The sequence below is a fragment of the Lissotriton helveticus genome, chromosome 8, assembly GCF_964261635.1.
Source record: "Lissotriton helveticus chromosome 8, aLisHel1.1, whole genome shotgun sequence".
Classification (NCBI taxonomy): domain Eukaryota; kingdom Metazoa; phylum Chordata; class Amphibia; order Caudata; family Salamandridae; genus Lissotriton; species Lissotriton helveticus.
In genome coordinates this window covers 324,965,901-324,989,458 of record NC_136069.1, presented here as the reverse complement: position 1 = coordinate 324,989,458, position 23,558 = coordinate 324,965,901, and the positions used below count along the sequence as shown (strand labels likewise).

The following is a 23,558-nucleotide window of genomic DNA, read 5'->3' as shown; positions in this document are numbered from 1 at the left end:
GTGTCTGTGTTTGTGGATATTCTAGACAGTGGTTGGGCGTCTTTGTGGATATTCTAGACGATGGTTAGGTGTCTGTGTTTGTGGATATTTTAGACAGTGGTTGGCCGTCTGTGTTTGTGGATATTCTAGACGGTGGTTGGGCGTGTTTGTGAATATTCTAGACGATGGTTAGGTGTCTGTGTTTGTGGATATTTTAGACAGTGGTTGGCCGTCTGTGTTTGTGGATATTCTAGACGGTGGTTGGGCGTGTTTGTGGATATTCTAGACGATGGTTAGGTGTCTGTGGATATTTTAGACAGTGGTTGGCTGTCTGTGTTTGTGGATATTCTAGACGGTGGTTGGGCGTCTGTGTTTGTGGATATTCTAGACGGTGGTTGGGCGTCTGTGTTTGTGGATATTCTAGACGGTGGTTGGGCGTCTGTGTTTGTGGATATTCTAGACGGTGGTTGGGCGTCTGTGTTTGTGGATATTTTAGACAGTGGTTGGGCGTCTGTGTTTGTGGAATTCTAGAATGTAGTTAGGTGTCTGTTTGTGGATATTCTAGACGGTGGTTGCTAATCTTTTTTTACGGGTCTTGTAGTGGGTCCTTGGCCTGCAGATCCTGACTGGCACTTTTGTGACATGTCGCTTGCCATCGTGCTGTAAGGCAGGCTGCATAAGCTTACGCTCTTAATTTTTGTTTAATTTCAGCAGTTGCAGCAGTATTTTGCTCCGCTTCATGTTCAATTTGTGGCAGTGTTTTCAAACAGTTTCTCACTTGAAATGTCAGGTCGGCCGGTTGCCCCTTTAATTTCCAGCAACCACCAGCTGTTTACTCCTCAAATGAAGTTGCCACCAGGCACTGTCAAGGACATAATTAAACCAAATTGTTGCCTTTCAGCAGGGCAGAAACTTCAAAGAGCAGAAGGAGAGCCTCGCAACTGCCCTAGGCATGGGAGCGACTGATCTGTGATCAGACATGGACTCTGACTTCATAATATACACCTTCGACATTTGAGAAACGGCCACCATTCTTTGTAGTTCTGTTTGATCATTCGGAAAAGCACTCTTTTGGAACCAATGGCGGCATGGTTTTGAATCTTGGGGAGGTCTGTAATGATTTATCAGAGCTTCTGTAAGTACACACACCACATCTCTGTGTTTTTTGCCTGTGGCAACACAGGTGCTTTGCCGCAATATATCCATTTGAGGGAAGAGGGCTACTGACATACTACAGCCGGAAGGACATTGTAGCCTACACGTGCTAGAAGCCAAGAAAGAATGCTGGATACCCCATTGGTGCTTAGCTTAATAAATATTTATAGGAAGTTGTATCCCTCAATGTAAAAATTGTAGAACATGTAGGAAAAAAAATTGCAGTCAAGGGTTTGCGTTTTTCTCAGCAGCACAAACCACAGAAAATTGTTCCCTATGATTAATTGCATCAGGCGTTTGAAGTATGCCGCCAATTATCCAGCCTGTGTCTGTTTGTTAGGTTGTCATTCCGTCATTCTGTTCTCAGACTTAGCAGATCACAACAGCTAAATCTCAAGCCAGCCACAGATAGGATTTGCAGTGCCTTCTACATCGCATTTTCGAGGCCAGCTTTCTTCCACTATCTGGTAGTTGATTATGGTGTTTTTTAAACGGTGTAAGATCTTTCCGACTGTTGCGAACCTTCACATAACATCCTCTGCTAACCAAACTGTTCTTTATAAAAAATGTTCTTAAGAAATGTTCAGGCTTGCTAAGTTTCCCTTCAGACCTGTCCTAGTGGTTCGTAAGATGTACCTCTTGGAAATGTCGTAGTTTTGGGGTGTAAGTCCCACACAATGCATGGGTTCGAAGTGCCAAGCCTTTTTGCAGTTGATCAGCCTGTGATTCGCAAATTAGCAGACTTGTGACTGCAAAAAGGCAGGTCACAATGTACAAAGGTACATTAGAAGTCAGAAATGCCTTTACAACTGGTTATAAATTTAAGGAAGGGGCTTGAAAGGACTGCCACTAACCCCTCTGAGTCACACTGGTATGTATCAATGACTTGTAACCTCAACTGTGGTTGCAAGCCCATGATGGAATACAGACTTGTAAAAGCAGCTGGCAGCCAGGCTTTCACTGAGTGTAAACTGTCCTTTAAAGATAGATTCCACTTTGTGAATGACAACTGCGGGAATCAGGGAGAGCAGACTGATCCTGTGCAGCACTTAGTCTCCCCTTGATGTACTTCAAAGAGTGCCAGCTATAATTTCTAAAAGCGACCCATGTCCCTTGAGGGGCAAAGGGCGGGTATTATTTCTTCCTGAGTACTCTAATTTTTGTAGATGAAAGAATTAAGGAATAGGTGAGCAGTTTCTGTTATTAAAGATATGAAAGTTTCTTAGCACAAACTGTACTTTTAGCAGTGCCTGATTTACTGCTTCATGAAGGCTGATGACAGCAAGGTGTACAGATCTCACACTTCATTGTGCCCTAGTTTTGGATATTCCTGCATCAAGCCAGATTCATTGCTACATACCATGAAAGGCATTACCTTGCACAAAGGTTGTGTCTGCAAGGCAGGCGGAAAATAACATTTGTAAAGGATCAACCCAAACATTTCCAAAGCCTTAGACAGTGGGCCCACATCCCCATCTGAAAAATGAGTATAAAAGTAAAACCAAAACTTCTCCACTTTGTTCAAGTTCCAAGTTCTTCTTGACCAGGGAATGAAGAGCTCTTCAGAGTGGGCGAATAGCTCCTGTGTGACCAGGGTTGACAGCCAACCTCCCAGAGGTGAGAGGACATCTCCTAAAGTCTGCAACTTGCTGGAGAGATCGAGGGTCTGCCTGGAACCCACCTGCCTTTTCAGAGAGTGACTGGCCCTGCAATAGGAGGAATTTAATTGCGTGTTTATATAGCGCTAGGAATTGACTCCCGGAGGAGTATCTCCACGCTTCGACCGCTGGGGAACCCGTCCTGGCTCACCCTGAGAGATGGTCCCTGATGGGTATCTCTAAGGTGCGACCAAGCATCCCCGGCGGTCTGGGGGGCCGTTGTGAAGATGAGGCAAGCTGATGCCCAGAGTTGCCGAGTGTGGTTTCTGACTAGAGTAGGCACCGAGGCGAGAATTATCGAGTCCGCTGACCCTGGTCCACGACCCTGTCAAGGCCAGCAAGTTCCCTGCATGAGGAACACCCAGAAGAAGTTGACCACATGTGGGTGCAAAGCCAGCAGCCCTCACAAGTAGGTTCTGTTGCAAACTGCACCAGGACATTCAGCTAAAAGGAGGATTGCCTCACCTGGCACTCCCCCCATGTGCCCAGAAGACTGCTACAGTCATTTCCTAACTTTGGTGCTGGCACCCAAGAAAAGCCATTGTCGTTGCAGATGCATAAGCTCTGATGTGGCCAGGAGGTCTCGGATGCCAAAGACGAACACCTGCTGCAAATCCAGCTAGGAGGCTGCAACTCCAAAGCCAAGCACCAATCTGCATCTGACATGGGAGGAGGCAATTCTCAAAGATTAGCACCTGCCCTACGGACCTCGCACGCATTGGCCAGTATCCCAAGTTAATTCCCCACTGCAGTCTCACCTCATTGAAGCAGCTGCAGCAGGTGTGGTTTAGCCGAATACCCCACCAGTGCTGCAAGAGCCATCTCTCCATTGAGGAAGTAAAGCTGGCCTTAGCTATGAGAAGATTGAAAGACTAAATGCACAGAAATACATCTGTCATAAGAACCCTAGACTTTTGCCCGGGTGACTTCTTTGTGGCAAGAACTGTTAAAATGCCAGTAGAGTAACCCAGAGTGAAACGTTCCTCAGCCTAATAAATGGCTATGCCATTATTTAATACAAACCTGTATAGACTTCAGTAGAACTCTTAACCACTTGCATGCTAATGACAAGGTGAACTCGTCATGAGGCACACTGGAGCTGTGCTCATGACAAGGTCAACTCGTCATGTATAATGGGAAACATAAATCTGCAGCACGGGAGGGGAAAACCCCTTAGCAGCCATATGGTTAAAACAGGAAACGGGCACTGTAAAGTGGTGTAGCACGTCACTAAGAATCATAGAGGGCTTAGCAACTGTCTAACTCTATCCAAATTGAACTACATAGTACTTTGTTTTACTGTGAGATTAATGTACTTTCTTTTTACTAAGATAGGCTCTGGGCAGACCAATACATTGTTGTGTCTGCTGTGTGACTGTTGGATTATGAGCTCTTGTTCCTCACACTACCTCCATGAAAAGCCTTCGACAGCTCCAGCTGGACACTCTGAGAGTAAAGTGTTGAAAGGGGGTACTTGGCTGAGTTTACAGAGCCATAGTAGGACAGACCACCAGGGACAAACAACCTCGACCACCATATTAGTCGCCCCCCGTAGTCGCTGGCCTCCCTCTGATCCCTGAACAGGATCTGACAGTAGCCAACATAAACCATATTCCTCACGACTGTGGTGGTTATTGAACACAGCACTTATAGGCCTATTTTTAGCCACACAAGGAAATGCTTTTTGCCCAGTTTCTATATTCTTGAAACAACCATTTGCTATCAAAGTGCATGTGTGAGTTTGAGTGCATGTGCACTCTAGAAAGTCAGTCACCTAACCTCGCCTCAACATGTCAATGAGAATACCCTATATTATACATTTTTAGTATCTAGGTATTACTGTATGCTTAAGTGAGATTGTGTCTATGTTTTCACATATTGCTAATAGGCCTTGCCATGCTTCTCTCTGATCACTTCCTTTACCCCTCTATCATGACTGTGTTACTGTTTCCATTGAGCTTCAGACCTACGTGCTCTGAATCTGCTGTCACTCTGGCACCATTGACGGGTGCATATTCCTCACACTAACCTTTTGTATGTCCCTAGATGCAAATACATTAACTATAGCTCGCGCCTTCTCTATGCATTGCTCATGCCCTTACATATTATATCGTTTATGCCATCCAAAATTATATACTTAACAACACCAGTGACATTGCAAATTACATTATTTGTGAGAAAGGAGTACATGGTGGAGTGGCGAGTTATAGTTAATGTATTTTGGCTACAGAGTTGAATACACTGTGTATGGAGGTGCACATGTTATAATAATTTGAATGTGTTACGTAAATTAAATTAATTGTACAAGTATAACTTTAGAATTTCTACATTGTGTGTAGTTTAATTTTGGTTTGTATAGAAAGAATAAATAAATGTATGGTAATTTAAAAGTGATGCGTAAATTATAAATTTAAGGTATAACTATAATTTACAGATTTCTAATGTTTGTGTAGTTTAAGCATGGTTTGTATATAAATAATAAGTAAAGTGTTCCTAACTATAAAAAAGGTTTAACCTTTGTTTTTTTCCCAATTACTTTTAATGTTTTTTATTTTTAATGCAAATTGTGTTTCAAATCATAGAGTCCAGGGTCTTTGAATGGAGTGTCGTACAGTAGAGGAGAGTGTTGTGGAGTGGCATAGCATACAGTGGACTAAAGTGTCATAGGGCCAGATGTATCAACATTGCATTTTGCGATTCTATAATAGCACATTTTACTGATTCGCTATTATAGAATTGCAAAATGCAATGCATGTAGGTCTTGCAAAATAAATAGTGATTCCTACATATTCCTTAATAGCGAATCACAATTTGTGATTCACTATTAAGGAATGCCTTCCCATTCATAGACCCATAGTAATGAATGGGAAGGCATTTGCAATTTGCGATTACCACATTGGTAATCGCAAATTGCGAATGCACTTCAAGGGCGCAAGGGGGCCTGAAGGCCACCCTGATGCACCCTCAAAAATGTAATGTGTGCACATGTGGCGCACACACATGCCTGCGCCACATGGCCCTTGGAAAAAATGCAATTTGGTGCATTTTTCTAAGGATTTGCTTTACAAATACATTTTAACATAACATTAATCCCTAATTTGTGTCTCTCTTTCGTCTGCCTTCAGTTTGACTCTTTGCAGCCCCCCCACCCCCGACATGCCCGCAGAACTGTTCTGAACAACTTTCTTTCATTTTTCGAGCACCGCGCAAAGAACGCTTTGAGCAATAGACATAAATCATATCAATAATGGCATAATTATGTAGTGCATGGGAACGAGCTCAACTTAAGTGTACTTACAGTATTGTACAAATCTCTAGTAACGAAACACCTGTGGGTTGGGTGTTTGTTTTTACATTAAGATTGTTTTACTTTGGCTCATAGTTGCAAGTAAAGTTCTCTTTGTCGTGGGTGAGACTGGAACGGGCGCAGAACGACGCTCGTATGCCATACATTGTCGCAACTATGTGGTAAGAAAGCATTCAGAGAACAAATTGTGGCTATTAATATTTTACAGGCGTTCTCTGTGTACATTCCAGCTGCGAGCATGTTATCAGGAGCTGTGTGGGCAGAGTGGACCCTTTCCTTCTTTCTTTATTTGATGTGCGCACTTCAACCTGCTCTCTCCAGCCTCACCCGCTGCCTGACCAACAAAGCGCTGCAGTGTTCCCCCTGAAGCGCTAGTCCCGTCCACGCCTTGAGCCAAGAAGAGGCCTAAAGTCAGACAAACAAAACTGCGAACAAAGTTTCTTTATCAAACTAGATGCTTTTGTCTTTTAAATGCCGTTTCAAGTTGTTAAATGCTCACAAACCTTTATTTGAACTGCGGTCCACTTATGCTTCACGGAGCATATGCGAACAAAAATAGAATTGTTTCCAGGTGCGTCAGTCAGGTTTCGTGCCGACACTTGCAGGAGGAACAGAAATTAATTTGTGTTCGAATGGATACAGTCAGGCAGATCTCCTGGCCTGCGCCCGAGGTCCTGTTCTCTGTCTTCCTGCTGACTAAATTGCCAATTAAGCGAGCGCATTCACAGACAGTTTGTGACGCAAAGCGCCCCAGCAAATCTAGTCTGGGGAGTCGAGTTCAGAAAGTTAGCATTTATAATACATATACACGCCAAAGGGTCTTTACACCAGCCATTCCCTCGGTATCAGGAGCAGGGAGGAGGCACTGAAGGCCTCGAGGCGCAATAGGCGTGTCAGCAGGACAGGGCACGCCTGGGTCATATTTACATTGGCAAATCTACAAGTGAAAATAAACCACTTAAAAAGCAGTACACGGGTTTATCGCTTACTGGTAGAACTGGCTTGTGCTTGTAAAAAAAAGTCTTGTGTCCGTAATGCAGGATAATCTGTGGAGCTGATGTGTTTCCAAAGGCTTAGCGAATATACTTGATTGGGGAAGGAGGGGGGGCATTTTTAAGTGGCTGAGCTCAGGTCGTTCGTGTGTGCTTCTGGCATCATTAGGCTGTTTCAGGTTATGGTCTCTGTCATAGATCCTGTTGGGGACATTACCACTTTATCAGTTGTTGAATTGCACTTTCCACATAAGTAGCACCCCTCTGTCTGTCTGGAAGTGGTATTTCCCAGTGACCTCTAAACAATGCTATGGCGGGTCTTTACAGTGCCCTTTGGGCTCTACTTTTACCAGCAAGTCTTGCGGAAGAACCCACAAAGTTTGTCCTCTTCTGAAAACTATCTTACGGATGTGGGGGCAGATGTATCAAGGTTTTTTTTTGTCGCAAACGCTGCGATTCGCAAAATAGCAGCGTTTGCGACAAAAAAACGGGATTTTGAATGTATCATGCAAAAAGCCTTGCAATATTAAGGAATTGCAAATTTTGCGATTCCTTAATATTGCGTAAGCATTTAAGAAATCACAAATTGCGATTTCTTAAATGCAATGTATTAAGCATTTCAGTTTTGCGATTTTTGACTAAGAAATCGCAAATTACCACCAACTGGTAGTTGGTGGTAATTTGCAAATTCTTTTACAAATGCACTTTTTGCATTTTGTAAAGGTATAAGAATGGCGTGAGAGGCAGGTAATAGTAATTGTAAATGTAAACTAAAAAACAGCTGTTGTTGTGCTCATGCCTAAATAAGCCAGGGAGCGCCACCAAGTGGCAAACTGTCAAAAGGCCCGGTGCTGACAATTATGTGCTGGTGCCCAGGAGCGGAAACCACTGGCTCAAATTAAGCACTGAATGCAGCTCACATGCTGAGGGCAGTGCATCATTACCTCTGAAGCCTTTGCTGAGGATGTCAGACATACATGAGTTTTCCAGTAAACTCCCACTCTCACCTTTTGGAGATAACATCATTGACTTGATTACTAAAAGGCTGATAATTATTGCATCCAGTAAAAATCCTACTTTGGGGTGTTTGAAATCTATCTGATGCAATAATTATCACTTTTGGGGAATGCAGCCGGATTGTAATGCTAATTGCCCCCCAAATCTGCATGCCGTGGTCAATACCACTATTTTCCCCTTGTTACATTCTATCAGGGTTGATTTGATGGGTTCAATCTTTGACACACCTGGTAATTACCCGTGCAATTTCAGGATCACAGTTTAATGGGTCACTTGTAACTAGACTGTAATAGCCTTGTCCTTCGAAACACTCAGTAATGCAAAAGTTTGTGTGTGCACATAAAGTAAACTTCTGTGCACTTTCTTATCATTAAATATAAGGTATGGTGGGGAAAGACCTTCCATGTGCTCTGTTACAACCTAAGACTACTCCGCTTATTTCCTCTGTTTGAAACATAAACGTTTTAATGAGATTTTTAAAATGTAGTGCATGCATTACTTTGTTTTTGTAGCGTCATTTAATTCACTACATATTAGCACGCAGCCATCTTGCAAGAGAGAGCAAAGATGGCGAGCTTCCATTATATTTTGATTGTTTTCCCTAAGGTTTGTTGGTTGGGCTATATAAGTTTTCAAGTCTGCCATCTTGCATGGCTGTACAAAGATGGCAGCCATATCCCGTCCAATAACATTCCTGTGACAGGAATGTCTCTCCATTCCTCTGGAGTTCCCCGCGAACTTCCACCCACAACACCAGCCTTTTCCTCCCAATTCAAGAGGAATCATTTATTTAATTAAATATGCTTTGTCAAGCACAGTCCTCTCCTCTCCTCATTTTCAAAATAAATTACATTCCAAGCAGATTCTCACATAATAGTGACCGTGACAATGCTAGCTTCCACACGGCTGTCTCACAGTATAACAAGCATTTACAATGCAATGGTTTTGCCTTTTGAAAAGTTTGAGCTATTGGCATTGTAAATGACAAAATTTGTATTTATGTGTTGGTTTTGAAAACAAATAAATAAATGGCATTGTCATTTACAATGTCAATAGTTTAATCTCTGGCAAATGCCACACAAAAACACACAGACCCAGAGCCACACACACCCACCCAGAGCCACACACCCACCCAGAGCCACACACACCCACCCAGAGCCACACACACCCACCCAGAGCCACACACACCCACCCAGAGCCACACACACCCACCCACCCAGAGCCACACACACACTCAGGAGAGCAAGCACAGCGAGGGGGCAGGGAAGCAAGCACAGCGAGGGGGCAGGGACGCAAGCACAGCGAGGGGGCAGGGAAGCAAGCACAGCCAGGTGTCAGGGAAGCAAGCACAGCCAGGTGGCAGGGAAGCAAGCACAGCCAGGTGGCAGGGAAGCAAGCACAGCCAGGGGAAGGGGAACCAGGGGGCGGGGGAGCAAGCACGGGCAGGGAAGCAAGCACAGCCAGGGGGCAGGGAAGCAAGCACAGCCAGGGGGCAGGGAAGCAAGCACAGCCCGGGGGCAGGGAAGCAAGCACAGCCAGGGGGCAGGGGAGCAAGCAAAGCCAGGGGAAGGGGAACCAGGGGGCGGGGGAGCAAGCACAGCCAGGGGGCAGGGGCAGGTAAGCAAGCACAGCCAGGGGGCAGGGAAGCAGGGAGACAAGGAGTCCCTTCCTGTACATAACCAATCGTCTCTACAGCTCAGGCACACTTGAAACATGGCGGCACGGTGCCTGCGCTGACACTAGCCAGTTTTTTTGGCGCTAAGGGAAACACAAGGGTGCACCGTATTCTTGTGAATACGGTACATCCCTGTGTTTTGAAAATGTCAGAGGACGGCGCTACCGAATTTGGCGCAGCAACACATTCGGAATTTTTTTAATTATTATTTCTTTTTTTAATAAGTTTTATATACAAAATACAAACATTGTTATATGGGTTTTTCCGCATCAGGTAAAGGCAGAGTTTAAAAACAGTACATTTATTCAGGGGCAACGACGTCCCTTTAGCTGAGAGAAAAATGGGTTTCAGAAGAGAAATTGTTTCAAGTGGTCTTCAGGCATGCGTTTTTTTGCAGGACCTGGGTCAAAAATATAACTGGGGCCACAACTTGTCTAATAGAATGCCACAAGATGAAAGAGGGAATGTCACAAACTAGGGAAAGCAGTTTTGGGGGGTCTCCCAAGTAAAATGGAGAAATTATTTTACCTATGCTGACAGTAACCTCCCCCCTCTGAGGGAGAGACCCTGTGTGCAGTGACTTTCGCATGACACGTGATCAGGGTGAGGGTCACAGCATGCGGCAGAGGGCTTCCAGTCACACTACCCTGATACCCCCAATTTCAGGATGCACATGGCGATCTCGAGAAAGTGTTTTCTTACTTGTCAGCTTCCCCTGAAAAGTTCCACAGGCGGGGGCTCTCCATAAAGAGCACTGAAGGCCCCTCTACTAGTTTTCACACTTTGGGGTTGGAGAGAAGGACCGCATTATACTGCGACACTGTCACTGCATACAAATTCTGCGCCCCCATCTCGCCCTCCACCCAAATTCAGCTCCCAAGGACATTATCCACGCGCAGTAAAGACCGCGGAAGGCAATCAGACATTTGAAAGCGTGTAAATACTGGCCCTAAGTGAATAATTAGCAGAGTGGTAGCCTGTTACAACTGCACAGGTGTTACTTATTATCTCACAGAAAAACAATGTAAATTTTTTTTTTAACTCTTGAGAGTTGGGAGCGTCATAGGTTAGATAACTCGGGTGAGTGAAATTAAGTTTTAAAATGTTCCTTTATTTCGTAGCTGCTTGAATATGTGGAGTAAGATACGTTGTGATCATTTTTTTTCTCAAAATGACGTAGGGCCGTTGGGTAAAGTGACTGATTTATTCTCAGTACTGCAATCCCTACCCTAAGATCTTTCGAGTGTTATCCTTTTGTGTTTAAAGTCTCATCCGCACTACCGACCTCACACTCAATCAAACGTAATTTGTTTCATTGGCATGTACAGGCGTGAAAGTGAACCCAACAGCCGGGAAAAAATGCGGCTGCACATTTCTGAGAGTCAGCCCTTCGGTGATTGAAGTGCAGACTGACAATTACTGGAGGCAAAAATGCCGTTCTGTTACCAATATTCCGTTTCCACGAAAACATGTGCTGTGGCCCAACTGTACAACCACAAACAGCCACCTGCGAACACTTCTCACTAGAATCCACATATATAAAAGGTGTTCACTGGCCCAAAAATAACAGTTTAACATAACATAACAAACTGCTCAAAGACGCAAACGGGCGTCATTTTTCACGTGAACAGAGACAATCTAACTTCTTTTTCCACAAGGGACAGCCTCCCAACAACAGCAACGTTGTACTAAAGGACTGACATCTCAGATTTGTTTTGATGTGACCTTATTTTAAACAAGAAACACGGACAGCGGGGGGCAGAGGGGGGAACGGGCACACGGACAGCGGGAGGGGGGCAGGTTAACTGGCACACGCACAGCGGGAGGGGGGGGCGGGAATGGGATAAGAAAAAAAAGAAAAAAATGCCGCTTACCTGCAAGAAAAGTGAAATGGCGCAGCCCACCCCTGCTCGGAGTAGGGAGCGGGTCGGGTCTGCGTCCTCACAGGGAGAGCGAGCAGGCTGGTGTGACGAAGGATGCCGGCCTGGAAAAAAAAATTACATCCGCCCACCGCCACATGACGTGACAGAAAGCCTAAAAATCGCAGGAACCCCCACGAATCTGCTCGCAGAATGACAAGCAGATCTCTCTTCCAATGGCTAGCCTCCATTTATGGAGCTAGCCAATGGAAAGAGAGGGCGGGACAACACACACATACTGTAAACATTAGATTTCGCCTGCGCCGAAAAGCTGCGCGGTGCGCAGCTTTCAACAGGCGAAACCTAAAAATGACAACAGTAAAATGCTGCTACCAGAAATAATTAAGACTCTTGCACTTCTAAACTGCCTTAAATTTCAAGCTAGACCACCCGTAATATAGCTCAGTGGGTTAGTGCCCTGTAGCAAATATTTGAATACAACATGAAATTCTTTTGTTGAGCGTCTTAATTTTGAAGTCAAATGAGCACCACGGAGTTAGCTTTTAAAGTACTATGAAGTCCCACAATGAAGTCGCTAAGCACTATACTAAAAAATAGGTAATTCCTTACATGTTGCAGAAAGAGTTACTGCCCCGACAAGCATATTACCAGCATGGCTTCTTGCCCGACTGCAGCAGGGACCGGGCTGCCCCATATTAGCAAAATGAATCGAGACACAAGAAACGCAGACTACACATTACTGAGACTGCCTTTCAGTTTGAATTTAGCTGAGGCCTGCTGCGCCACACGCTGCTTCCGTCTTCCGTCTTCTGTCTTCTGTCTTCGGGGGCCGACTAGTGCTGAGGCTGCGCAGTATGCTTGGGTGGGCCGCGGGCGAAAACAGTGATCATTGGTCCGACTCGGGACCCACACTTGATGATTTGCCAAGGAGAGACGGGCCGTACTAATAACATATTTTCCAGGCGTCATTAGTAGCACTACTGTGATTGATTGCAGTGACCGGTAAGCTGAGGCAGGGACCCAGGCGCTGGTTTCTGGCAGTGGGGTGTGTCTCATAATAGGTCAGGCGTCTGCAGCGTCCAATTTGAAATATTTTAAGCACAGTCACATGCGATATCAGCTCTTCTCCACCACCAGGAAGACCCATGTGAACTCAGTGAGCACTGAGCAGGCAGCAACTAATATCATGACAAATAAGTGCAGGTGCTAAGCACCGGCACAAATTAAGCTGAGCCACATGCCAGGTTGAGGTGGAGTTTCTTCACATACCAAAAGCAGTGGGCTCTTTGAAGCTCTCCTGCCTTGGAATGCTAATCAGGAGGTCATCCAGTTGAAGGGGTTTAAGCACCCTCTGCCCGAGCAGGCTTAGTTTCTGGCCTCTTCAGAGCAAAGGCTGTCACCCTTGGGGGTCCGAAACAACTTGTCTCGGGTGGCAGACTGGCTAAATCCAGTCAATCAGCACACTAGTAGCTTGTAGGTTTTCAGGTGGAACCTCTATGGTGCAGAAACTATGGCTGAATGGAATTATACAAAATTTGGGGCAATGTTAACACTTTGCTCAGAAAGCGTGCTTTTTGTGATTTGGTGTAAATTCGTTCGGCCGTTTTTAAAAAAAAAACGCATTTACGGAGGGGTTCAGGTTGGGCATGAGGCAGTTAAAATGTAGGTATAGCTTAAACATTGGTGTCCAGATATATGCTCTGATTGGCCAATTTAAAGGGGAATAGTCCTTATTGGTTGGCCACAACATGGACTATATGTTGTGGCAGCCATTACAGGTCTCAGGGTCCCTGTATCCTGAAAATGAATTAAAAAAAAGTAAAGGGGCAGTGCAAGCATGCCCTAACCCCTAGAGGCATGTGAAAGTCGCAAAGGGGTCCCCACCAGTTGGTTGGCTAGCCCCCTAGAGATCAACTAAAGCTTCCCCATAGCATTCTAGTGAACAACGGCAGCAACATTCTGGATTTGACAAAAGTGTAGCACACTTGATCTTGATGGAATTAAATCTTTCAAAATGAAAGCAATTTCCTGCAATTGATATTGCAGTGAATGAACAAGATGCGGGGGGTCTTTTTGTCACAAAAATTATGGTAAGTGCTCTTGAAAGCTAAAATGTGGAAACATTTTCTGTGAGTTGTCAAAAAGCTTCCTCGCGCATTTCCATAAAACAGTCTGACATGTAGAGTGAAACTTGTACTTCCAATATGAGCAGCAGTCTGTCAATTCACTCCAGTAATCAACTGCAGTGCCACCACAGAGTTCAAATGAACAACTAGAGCGCTAACATTTTGTGTCAAGACTAACGTGAGGCACTCAAAAATGTTTTGGGAATAGGTGTTAATTTAAAACCTTTCCTGCAGAGCAGGCTGAAGTAAATGAGCATTGAGATGTTAATGCAGGTATGACACCAGTCGGTTAAAAATGCGAGTGTAGGTATGAATTCTAGTAAATTGAAGAATTATGTATTTGTAAGGGGCTCAAAATGGATAAATCATCTGCATAGGTACAACTTCCCCTTTCCATATACGTTTAATCAACATATCTTTTTTCTCAGTCACTTAACAGCTCCTTAATTTCGAAATTGTAACATTTCTATAGACCGGTTAGAGTAACATTATAGCTAGATTAGGTGCTAAGACTTTAACTGACGTTAAAATAAAATCCACTGAAAAAAACAACAGGTGAATTGACGTTATGGTTAAGTGCTGGAATAAGATGTAAGCGAACTTTAAAAAAACTAAATACACCAGTTATAGTTTAGTGAACTAACTATAACTTGCTCCCCCATCATGTACAGCATATTACCTCTCATTTCTCATGACACTTTAAACGACATCATTGATGACATCACTGATTATGTTTATATAATGTTGTTAGAATTACTAATAAGATCAGCCAATGATTCTAACAGTTGGCATTGTGAAAGAGGATTAACTATAGCGTCACTATAACCGTTGTAAATAACTATAAAAGGACAATTAAAAATGCAAGGCTGCATATTTTCCCTTGAAATATTTTCAGCAACGTTTTAGGCACAATCTGTACTTCCATCTGAGAGCTGAAAGGCCCTGCGCAAATATTCGATGTAATCAATTTATAGATCATTTTAAGTTTAAAATTAAGTGCCAGATTAAGAGTTCGGCAAAGGAGTTACTCGGTCACAAACGTTACAGATATCGCTTTGGTCATACGACAAGTGCATTATATCCAGTGGCACTTGTAATACAGTGTATGAGATAGCTGTCACGTTTGGGATGGAGTAACCTGATTTGATAGATCTTATCCATGACAATATTGTTTGTTTTCTTCGATTGAAACAGAGGCTACCTTCCTATTGGTGGAACGTCATCCTTAATAAATTGTTATATATCTCACACAAGACCACTATTTGAATCATGTGTAACATCAACCATTATCGATTTGAAATGAAATGATTGGATAAATAATGTTTTTGTTGTTAATCATATTGGTGAATAATTAGTGTATGAGTGTGGAAGAGAGTGTGGGTAGGGTTTGGTTAAAATGAAACAAAACTAATGCAATGAAATTAGATGCACTGTATACAATTTTTGAATATAAAAAATTAAATATAAATATTGATTTTTTAAATAAAATGATAAAGGAACAAAAATATTTATTGTGTTGAATAAAAATATTTTTGTGTACTGTCTGCATCTGGTGTATGTCATATTGATGGAGTAATTACCCAGGTCCACTTAGTATTTAAATTCCTAAATGTTTTGTGTAACCTGTGTGCCAAACTCTAAATTAGCCCCTAAGTCTATTGGAGTGCATCTTGAGAAGTGTAAATCCTCCTCTTTGTTGGCTGTTAATGTTTCACTGCTTTCTTCAGTCACTTATTTGCTGCCCACTTTTCTCTTTTGGGTGATGATTATTTCCATGCATTGATAAAGAATACAAAGCCATAAGACCCCACAACTGATATCCTTCTAGCCTAGCTTTTTAAAGATCTATTATGGAAAGACCATCATAAACGCTTCCTAATCCTTTGGTATTTTTCAGGTTGAATTAAAGAGAGTGCACCTTATCCGCTTCTGAAACATCATCCTTGGATGCTGAAAATCTACATAATTGTAGATGCATCTTGCAGCTGTCTTATTGAGTAATACTTGAGCTTATTATTAGAACATGATGCCTTTAATCAACTCTTCAGGCTTGTCACAATTTTGTGCATCTTTTAGAGTCCGGCTTTCGTGCCAGCAGTAGTGAAACTGTGATGATGGCAGCCTTAGATGAGCTTTGTCACTATGCAGATCAAGATGTCCCTGGTGCACTAATGCTGTTGGATTTCTGCAGTGTTTGATACTGTTGATAAGCTGCTTCTTTTTAGCCATCTCGCAACTGTCCGAGTTAAGGACACTGTCCTTTGCGGGGTTCAGAATTTCCTATCTAAAAATGTAGTAGAGGTTTCTTTTACACATGTTGTATCAGAAGCTAGATCTTTGGTTTGTGGCTTTGTGCTGTTACCACTGCTCTTCAACATGTAGATGGTTCCTTTGGTGTAGCTTATTCACACTTTCAGTTTTTCTCTAAGTATCCAAATGGCACCCAGATCACCTTTAAGATTTCTGGAGACCTAAATCAGAGTGTTTGTAAGCTGTATAATTGCTTTTAGACCGTAGAATCGTATATGTGTATGAACCAACTCAGTTACTTTGTGGTGGGGGGGGGGTAACTGAGATCCTTCTCCCCTTTAGACCATCAGCAGTGTGGGAACTCCCTTTCTGACTTATTTGTATGAGAGACCTCTCCCAGTAAATTGTGTTAAAAATGTGGGAGTTGTACTTGATTCTCAGTTAACCTTTTCTAATTCTTTTTTTAAGCAAATTAATTCCGTAGTAAGTACTTACTTGTCTCAACTCCCTACGCTCAAACGGATTATGTACCTAAACTTATTCTCCCACTAGATTCAGATTCTAAATACTTTTATTGCCGCTTGTTTAGATTACTGTAATGCCAGCTGTCTTGATTTACCAGCTACAGCTTTCACAGAGGCCTCTAATTAGACAAGCGTAGACTGTCTTTTGTGGTCCAACGGAACACTGCAGCGAAACATGGGTTTCAAAGTTTGAAAAAGTCATTGAAATTGAGGAAGTTGGCTTGGCAAGGTGTAATGTTGTTGCCCAGTAATGGATGACATGAAAGAAACACCTCATGTCAAACAGCAAAGTATACCAGTAGTTTACTGAGTCCATAAGGGAAACAGTGGTTTGTAGTCTTACTGCACTTCAAGATGACGAAGTGTATTATGCACATGCAAAATAATGCTGTCCAGGTGGTGGCATCTGCCTAACTGAAAACAAACGTAGGGCCTTGTTTAGAGTTTGGCAGATGGTTTAGTCTATCACAAATGTGAGGGATACCCGGTCTACCTTATTACAAGTGCATTATATCCCAAAGCCCTCCTAATAAGGCAACTTAATATCTGCTCCATTGTGACAGAGTGCCCGTCTGCCAAACTCTAAATCAGGTTCTTAGTGTGGGGTGTTTTTACTAATCATTGAGCCTAGTTTCAGCCGCTTGACTCTTATGGATCCATTTTGTTTCTTTGTTTAACAGCATCTTGCTTGTTCCCATACCTCTAGTCTTAGTTTTACACAATAATAATACCATCCAAAGAAGTTGATGTTCAGTGTGTGTTTAAATGTAAATGCTGCACTAGACTTCCTAAAAACATGTGCAGCAACCTCACTTATGGTAGGCTGTATTGTTGTTCTCCGTTCAATAATTTCTAAAGCAAAAATGGGTCGCTCAATCATAAAGCCTCCTCAGCAGTTAGTGTGCCAATTTTGATTTTGGAACTTGAATGCTAGAATTGCCAAATATGGTTAGACACTATTTTGTAAAGTGCAAAAAAAACTCAACCGCGCTATGCGGAGCTCCTCAAGCGGCAGCGTGCGTTAGATAAATGCCGTTCACTGTGATTTTCAGAACCAGGTGTTTTTTCACACTGTGCAATCATCACAAACGGCCCCATGCACAGCACAAGCGGACGCTGCTTCTGTTCTGCTCCTCGAATAAATATTTTAACTCGAGCTGCAGCTTTTTTAACGCGAATGGACAGTTTCTCAACGCAAACGGATGGTTACTCAGAGCAAGCATACGCAACCGCTCGCATTAAGAAATCTGACCCCGTGTTGAGAAATTTCGCCGGGAGGTTGATTTTCCACCCTCGCACTCCCCAACTTGATTGTGACATGCGCGAGCGAGGAAAGAAGCTCTGCTACTTTGACTTTTTTTGGAACTCCGCAAGCTCTGCATAACGATGAGTACGGAAAACTCTGCAAACTCTGAGACCGGAGCGGAGTTCCTAGCCAAGGCTTACTATTTTGTGCCATTGAGTGGGGGCAGCTTCTCTTTAGCAGCAAACTGCCTCCGCTTAGCAAACTAAACCCTTTTTTGGGAGTCTTGTAGTGTTACTTTAAGTGTAAGTTTGGAAATTAGGTTTCAGTTGTATTCAATATGGTCTTTCCTTGAACAGTTTCTCTTTATCCTCAAAAACTTTCCAGAGGAATTTTGTTATGGAGATCGAACCTGTGAGCCCCGTGTTCCATAGTCACCGCCCTGGCCGCTGCGCCACACCTCTTCATAATAAGAACCAAATACCTCAGAAAAAAAGTCTGTTCAATATTTTAAGGGTTGTAATATTGAACCACAACCCTAGTTTGCAAAAATTAAGTTTTGTTTGAAAGGACTCTGAGGGTTTTTAATTATCTCTTCTAATAGTTCATATTACTGAGCTGTCTAACAGTTTCATGGGCATTGTCCTGCAACACAATGGTGACGCCTTTGTCAGCTAGTTTCAGTGATTATTTGAATCATTCAGTGTATGGTGAAGCAAATGAGAGGCCATAATTTTGCAGCTCACATACTTGACCAAACTCGTGATTAATCTGTCTCATTTAGAGGTCCATGAAGCGCAGTGTTTCTATTGGTGCTGCGCCATTTGGTTTAGATAGTGGCCAACCATTTAGGGCACAGTGACCATCATTAGATTTTCCTACCTGCGGCCTCCATGAAACACATGGCAATCCCTGAAATGGAGATCAAACAATGACCCAGACACACAAGGAGAACCCTCCCTGCACATCAGAAACTCCTTCTTTGAGAGTATTTGGAAAATGAAAAAAATGACCAAGCAGAGTCAAAACAATATGCCTCCTGCTTAGAGAATCTTGATGCATTCAGAGCGACTCCTTTTCTAGCACAGTTTCCAACTGGGCTTCGACAATCTCACAACAGAATGAGTGTTCCTCCACTAGAGGGGCTGAGAGCATAGCGTCCATTGACAGCCCACCATGATCAAAATGACCCTGTATATCCTTGTGCCTAACAATAGGAGGTGACAAATTATGCCCCAGGTATTTCTCCTTTTAAGAAGGGGCTTTCAGTGTTACTAGGTTCATGTTTTCACGGCACTGCTCCACAGGATTGACAAGCACAAGGGTTGCCTATCTGGGAAGCGAATAAGAAACAGCAGATTTGAGTGACATGAAACCAGGGCCGGACTCGCCATAGCGGGCACCGGGCATTTCCCCGGTGGGTCGCTAGGGTTGGGGCCTTTTTGGGCCCGTGGGGGCAGATTTTGTTGCCGGGCCATTTTTGCAGCATAGCTGCAATATCGGCCGTTGTAACGAAATCAGCAGAAACCAGCCCTGGTAAACAGCTCGGCCGCACCCCCACCCTGGGGGGGGGCTGACCAAGCACTTTGCCGGGCCGGGTTTGGGCCCCAGTCCGGCCCTGCATGAAACCCAACCAGTGGTGAGCAATGGGCAGGCTCCAAGCCCTGTTTGTTCTTGGCAAGCCATAGTATTTCTTGCAACAGATATTGTTTGCTTTGTCCTGTAGGTTCACCCCGGCTAAAAAGGAAAGAAGCCTAGTAGTTTTGTAACAACCGTTTATGTGCCTCGGGTCCCATCTTGCTACAGGGAATATATAATCAACCGGTGCATGTCATTCCACACTGGGCCAGTAAGAATGCTTCAAACTGGTCAGGATTTAATGACGTCTATTTTGTGGTTTTTCAATTCCGACCACGGAATTCCTTGGAAAACTGTTGGCATTTTTAATATATCACCTGTCATAATGGTGCAAACGCCACGGGGCTTTAAAATAACTTTACGTTTACATGGGATGTGGTCTTCTAATTCAGGTGCGAACTAGTTAGGAAAGAAAGGCACTTTTCAGGATGTTGACGCTTTTCCTTCGAAGGCTTTTATGGAAAATGCAGAGCAGTGGAAAACAGTACAGTTTGAGTCCCATTTGCGCTGTTATGTCAGTGAAAATTAGTTGTTTGTCAAGTAATGATTTTTTTAAGGAAATTATAATCAGGTAAAAACACAGTCAACCTGTCAGCTATTAAAAATAGAAAGGCCACCTTAATTTAGCGGCTTGGACGTCTTCCCCTTAGGAACTGCTTGGCTATTTAGTGGAATAAATATATGGGTATGTATCATATTGTTGTACTTTATTTTGGTTGAAAATCACCGGATTGCAATATTTATTTTTTCATGCATTTGCAAATGGCCCTGACACTGTGTACTTTATAGTGAAACCTAAGTCATATTTTAACTTGCATATTAGTTAGCCATTGGATAATAACAAATTGGCGTTTCGTGGTCCTTTAAACAGCCAGCTATCCAACTCAATAGTAGCCATTTTTTCCAACATCTGTGGGATGAAAGGCTGTAATGGGCATGGTGGATTTGTGATCTAGAATAACCTTCCCTTGAATTATGTGACATACGCTTGATGCTGCAGTGGTTAGGTGGACCATATTATTTGTAGGGGTGGGCGAAATTTGCGTAATCGCGTTACGCAAATCTCGCGTAATGGTAAAAAAATCTCACGCGGAATTGCTTGTTCGCGATGCTTTTTTACTGTTTGCAATCGCTGTTTGCGTGCTCGGGGGGATATATCTCGCAAACACGCATTTGAGAATGCGAACAAGCAAAAAATTTCGCGAAGTTGCGGAACGCAGAATTTTGGGCAATTTCGTGTTCTCCGCGGAACACGAAATTACCCAAATTCCTCGAACGGAACGAAATTTAACGCTCAGGCCTAATTATTTGCATCCGTGAATTAATGTGGTTCTTAGTATATTTTTTCTTTTTATCAGGATGCTGAACATTTGAATTGTGTTTTATATATGTGTGTATTTCTCTCTATCATGGTTGAAAGTCTTAACCGAATAAAGAATTTTGACTTGGCTGCGGCCTGCGCGTACCAATGCCAACAGTTGGCACGTGGTTCTTTTTCCAGCGGATGATGTCTCTCATGTAGATGTTTCACTTTAGGAGCAGTTGCTGACACGTAGGGATGGTCAGTCGGGACCTTTCAAACCTTTAAGAGCACGAGTGTGGTGCAGAGCATTGTTACATTCCCGTATCAATCCAAGGAAAGTTTGCTACTTCCATTTTATTCCAAATCAGAAGGGCTTACACATATGGTCCTCTATGTGTGCACTATTTGATTTAATGCCTATGTATATTCCCTATTTAACTCATACTGATCTGTTACCTTCATTTCCCACAAACTGTAAAGCGCTCTGATATCCTTCGGGATCAAGTTCGCGCTATATAAAACTTTATAAATAAATAAATAAATAAATGTTGACAATACGAGTTGCAAATTTCTTGTCACAATGTTATTTTGATTCATTGCATTTTTTTTTATCCTCTTAAAGAAAGTTGCTTAGAGCTGTGCATGCGAAGATGAAAACCTACAAATAAATGGGGCTCAGTCTCTTAAACAGCTTTTCTCTTTGTATAAGTGTTCTTTGACTAGTTTTGAGATTTACGCCTAAATATCTCTATTCCCTATTTTTATACATTCCATATAATCACACACTACAAAATATTTTTTGAGATGATAAATTGTGAGATGTCAAATTCATAGAGCTACACTAGTAACTCTTAAGTCCAGTGTTCAGCATAATACCCTCTTCTGAAATGTGGTTATCTTGTATTCAAACCAAAGAGGGTCATACCAAACGTATATTATTTTCTCCAGCCATATGGTGGTTGTAGCTGCAGTAACAGGGTTTGTCATTTTGTTGTGCCTGTTTTCTAAAAAATGTCAAAACCCATTTTCTAATCCATGGGTTATTTCTCTCCTTTTTACCACTTGGTGGATGAAGTGGTCTTGACTAGAACGGAGCCTCCAGGCAGGAGACTAGAACATAGACTGGCACTGTATTTAGTTCAGAAGGCGTATGTGTCCCTTACTGGTCTTCATTATTATTTATAAAGTGCATGGTCAGTAAAAATCATTACACATAAATATACATTAAAAAGTTGCAGTAAAAATGACTGATCTTATTCAACTTCTTATTATCCAGCCCGCTCATGGCCCCCCGCACAGGCTCCTGTTCCATTAGACCCAGTGTAGATGCCCAGGTCTTGGGCTCTCTGGGGCTCTGTGACTGGGTTAAACCCTTGTACCAGCTCCTTTTGTGGGATTCTTTGTGTGCTTGACTGCCTTTGATACTTGATGCCCTTCTAAGATTTCTCACCAGTTCATTCAGTGGTTTTACCCATCGCGTCCTGATATAGCCCATTGGGTATTGCACCGGGCTTTACATACACTACCCTCACCAACCTAATCCCTCTGCTGGGTTCACTTACTGTATTTACCCTAAGGTTCTTACGGGTCCTACGCACAGGACTGGCACCAATATGGCTTCGGCAACCTGCATGGTCACCTAATTTCCATCTGAACATGTAAATCAAAATGACCCAGCAGTTGAACAGGGAAGGAGCAGAGGAATGGAAGCATAAAGCACTCCTAATCAAATTCATTGTGAGAGTTAGGTGATATGCTTCAATAAATGTAAGTTTACGTAGAAAGCCTCCAGCAGTGGAGTATACAAAGCTCGAGGACTTTGACTTACTTCAACCATATGTGGATTTGTCATTTAGAAAGATTCTAAATGCCAGTCCTGGGAAAGCAAATAGTAATAATATCCATATGGAATGTTTGTGAGTATTTCTTTGAGAATGGTGCCAAGACCATGCCAATATTAGTATGTTCTCTGAAAAGTACATAGTGAATATTTTGTAATGAATGTTTGTGTAAAAAGGTTGTGCTAAAACAATGACACAACACATTTAAGTTAGCAGAGAAGGGAAACATTTTGCAGAAGAATCAATACTATTTGTTTTTTTTGGTTCTATGTAGGTGTATCGCTTGCAGATAGTTTTAAATGATATAGCATTTCTAACTTTTCTGCTTTATTCTCCATTTTTAGGCATGCTGCAGAAGCATCCTTCCATTGAAGACTTTGTGGATGCCCTTGTTTCAGACTTAGACCTTGACTTTGAAACGTTCCTTATGGACTCAGAGTGATAACATCGCTAGCTACCCTGTTTCTGCAGTGAAGTTTTTTCGTAACTCGTTGTATTCATATTGTAAAACAAATATACGTTTTAATTTATGTTTTTTAAATAAATTCTTTCCTTTAGTTCTGATTGTGTCATTTTTAAAAGAATTAATTGTTTCGAAATTGCTAAATGCTGTTTGTGACTGCAGTATTGTATTCACTGAAGAAACTGTGTTATTGTTAAAACTCAAGCCTAAACGAGAGCATTAAAAGTGTCCTTGAGCTGGAGTCGCAACAAGCGAATCCAGTGAAAACATTGTCAAGCTTCTTTTAAATCCACATGCTCCCGGCAGTACTTGGCTGAAACTAATTTTGATTGATCTGATTTGGTTAAAATCTTAGGACTTTACCAGGATAAGTAATAATGTTGGAATGATTGACAATAAAAAACCTCTTAGGTATCCATTATTGTTGTTAGGTTGCTTAAAATTGACGCATTGATATGTTTCCATGCCAAGCACTGAAGTAGAGATGTTCAGCATTGCTGGTGTACC

General features: G+C 42.6%; 1 protein-coding gene across 1 annotated transcript in view; it reads left to right on the top strand.

Annotated features, from left to right (window-relative positions):
- MIPEP (mitochondrial intermediate peptidase) overlaps window positions 1-23,145 on the top strand; it is a 574,688-nt gene extending 551,543 nt beyond the window's left edge. The window contains exon 19 of the mRNA XM_078657099.1: window positions 22,933-23,145. Within this exon, the coding sequence (XP_078513225.1) occupies window positions 22,933-23,030 (98 nt within the window). The 3' untranslated portion in view covers window positions 23,031-23,145. The remainder of the gene's footprint in view (window positions 1-22,932) is intronic.
- Window positions 23,146-23,558: the final 413 nt, after the last annotated feature.